This window comes from Condylostylus longicornis, unplaced genomic scaffold (assembly GCF_029603195.1).
Source record: "Condylostylus longicornis isolate FDR11 unplaced genomic scaffold, ASM2960319v2 ptg000072l, whole genome shotgun sequence".
NCBI classification, from domain to species: domain Eukaryota; kingdom Metazoa; phylum Arthropoda; class Insecta; order Diptera; family Dolichopodidae; genus Condylostylus; species Condylostylus longicornis.
The window spans coordinates 745,844-748,466 of record NW_026578040.1 but is presented as its reverse complement, the minus strand read 5'-3'; the positions used below and the strand labels follow the sequence as shown (position 1 = coordinate 748,466).

At 29.4% G+C, this 2,623-nt stretch overlaps 1 protein-coding gene across 1 annotated transcript; it reads right to left on the bottom strand.

Annotated features, from left to right (window-relative positions):
- Window positions 1–304: 304 nt before the first annotated feature.
- On the bottom strand, window positions 305–1,448 carry LOC129612461 (breast cancer metastasis-suppressor 1-like protein). The gene is made up of 2 exons (XM_055526065.1): window positions 1,169–1,448; window positions 305–1,102 (listed from the first exon to the last, which is right to left on the bottom strand). The coding sequence occupies exon 2, from the start codon at window positions 1,078–1,080 to the stop codon at window positions 397–399; it is 684 nt and encodes a 227-aa protein (XP_055382040.1). The 5' UTR covers window positions 1,081–1,102; window positions 1,169–1,448; the 3' UTR covers window positions 305–396.
- Window positions 1,449–2,623: the final 1,175 nt, after the last annotated feature.

The following is a 2,623-nucleotide window of genomic DNA, read 5'->3' as shown; positions in this document are numbered from 1 at the left end:
TTTTTTTTTTGGATTGTAAAATTTTGAATAAAATTCCATACCTTCAAGTGATAGATCTCAAACAGGAGATAAATTCTTAGTTTCCAAATCTATAATGATTGTACATATACATGCTTAAACAGTAATTACCATTTGGGATTTAAGATATTAACATTATTAGTTAGAAATACAAAACTTCACGCATGTATTAAATGTAGAGGAAAACACTTCATTACAATAGCTATTAAAATCTTATATAATTAAGTAGGTACGTAGTGACCTCGAAAATAATAACTATGAATAGATATTGAAATAAGTATTAATGTTATAGTGTGTAGGTATGTATGCATTTATTGAAATGATTTGTACAAAATTTAACAAATATGGAGCAGCTTAAAAAATTATTCGTTTCATTCTTCATGGACCACTTGTTCTTTGTAACGCTTTTCGAATTGTCGTCCAGTCTTCTAAAATATCTTCTTCATGTAACATATAAACAATATAAGGACCTGATACAGTAACAGCTTTCTTTCTTCCAGGACCACGAACCTTATTTGCTCGTTTATCTATTCCCCAATCTGCCCATGATATATCTACATTATGGCGATCTTCTTCTAACCGCCTTATTTTATCCATGAGCTCTTCATGAATTTGATCCATAGCTAACTGCTTTTCACTGTCGAAGTGCTGCCTTGCAGCTTGTTCTTCTGACAAATATTTGTGATTAATATTTTCTAGACGATATTGCTTTAGAATTTCTGCAACCTCTATGCGATTTTTCAAATTTTCATCTAATTGTTGAAGAGGAAGCAAATATTCTTGCGAACGCCCGCCACGAACTTCTGATAACTGCCATTCGATTTGATTGATTCTTTCTTTATATAACTGCTCCCGTAAAATATTGAATTGTCTTTCTAAATTAGTAAGATTATCTAAACAATCGATTCGCCTTCGCTCACACTCAATTTCGTCCATTTCAGAAGAGTCGTCAGATTCCGGTACATCTCCCTCATCTTCACTTGATTCGTGTGTGGAGTCTTCTGAACGAGACACATCGCCATCACTTTCACCATCGTTTTTAACAGGCATAGTCACAGTCATTATTATTTGTTAGAAAAGAACCCTAAAAATTTTTATTTAAAATTTATTTTCGTGTCATTAAAATAAATAAACAAATTGTTTTACGAACAAGTTATTTCTCAATTTTCAAGTTGATATTTCAACCATGTGTTTATTTTTTTATTAAAAGCAAAAACTAAAATATTTTTACATATTCAATACATTTTAAGCCAAATATACTAAAGAAAACATTAATTTAGAACTTATGGTGGAGAAATTATTTTAAAAGAGTGTCTCGACAAAAGTAAGCATTAGGCGATTAGCAAAATTATACATAAACGATAAAATAATTAATTTTCTTTTAGAGACACACAGTATTACAGTAGAAAATTTCAAACTTGTAGTGCCACTAATCACTAAAACTATATTGGCCAGGACTGCCGTTTGGATCCGATCGGGCGCATTTGGCTCTGATTTGAAAATTTGTCTACGCGACTCCTCCTTTTGCATTTTAGCTCCGATTTTGTTTTTTCATCAGTCAGACAAACAATATTGATAATTATTCTTGAAAAAATTTGTCAGTTGAAAAATATAATTTGTAAACGAAAAAAGAATTTTTTTGCAATATTTTAAAAGTTGTTGACCAAACCTTGGCTAACGAAATTATGTTAAAAAACGTATACCTTTTTCTGCTAATTCAAAAGCCGCCACCTACCTTTTTGTAGTCAAGTTAATCAATAAGTCAGTAAAAATGTCAAATACCCGAGCTTAGCAAAATTCGTCGACGTCAGCAGATGAAATATATAGGTTTGTATAAAATTTTTTCAATAAACTAACGATAATATTCCAATTTTCAGACTATCTGTTTAGCACATTGTAGTGCGGCAGCTGAATGGTATTTTATTCTGTTAGTCTGATTAAGACTATATGAATTGTTATGAATATGTCTATAATTTTTGTTAAAAGCTTTTGTTTTGTTTTTCCATTTTTTTTTTTGTATTCGTACGATAATAAATTGTTTTTTTGGATATGAAAAATGGGAACTCAGGCAACTTTTTTGAAGATTTCTCCCTTTTTTGAATGTTTCTCCTCCACATTCAAAAAATCAAACGACTACCCTGATATTAGCACCATTTTCGTTTAAGGAATTGTAAACAGTGCTGCCACTTTGGCCCAATTTTTGGGTCATGTTTGGTTCATTTTTCTTGTTTAAAAACATCTTTTTCGTAATTAGTCTGGCATAAAAGTTGAAAAAAATTTAAAAGGAGAAGCCATTAAATTCTCGCAAAAAGGAAAAAAATCGAAAAAAACTTTTAAAAGCTTTATAAATATGTGATGAACGTCAAACATAAACAAATATATTTTGGTTATGCCAAAAACCGCAAATTTTGAATTTACATTATAAAAGTGTGAAACTTAGAAAAAAATATTTGAGAATTCATTTTGTTTATTTTATTTTTAAATGAAAAGTTTTGTAAAAAAAAATTATTGTTGATAAAAATTTTTTTTTCCAAAAATAAAACATTCTGACATAACCAGGAAAAATATATGTTTCGACAGCTGTAAGATTTTAAAAAATTTTAAA

Bases quoted from the DNA above. Each gene is read 5' to 3' on its own strand.
- LOC129612461 (XM_055526065.1), bottom strand. From the start codon at position 1,080: ATGACTGTGACTATGCCTGTTAAAAACGATGGTGAAAGTGATGGCGAT.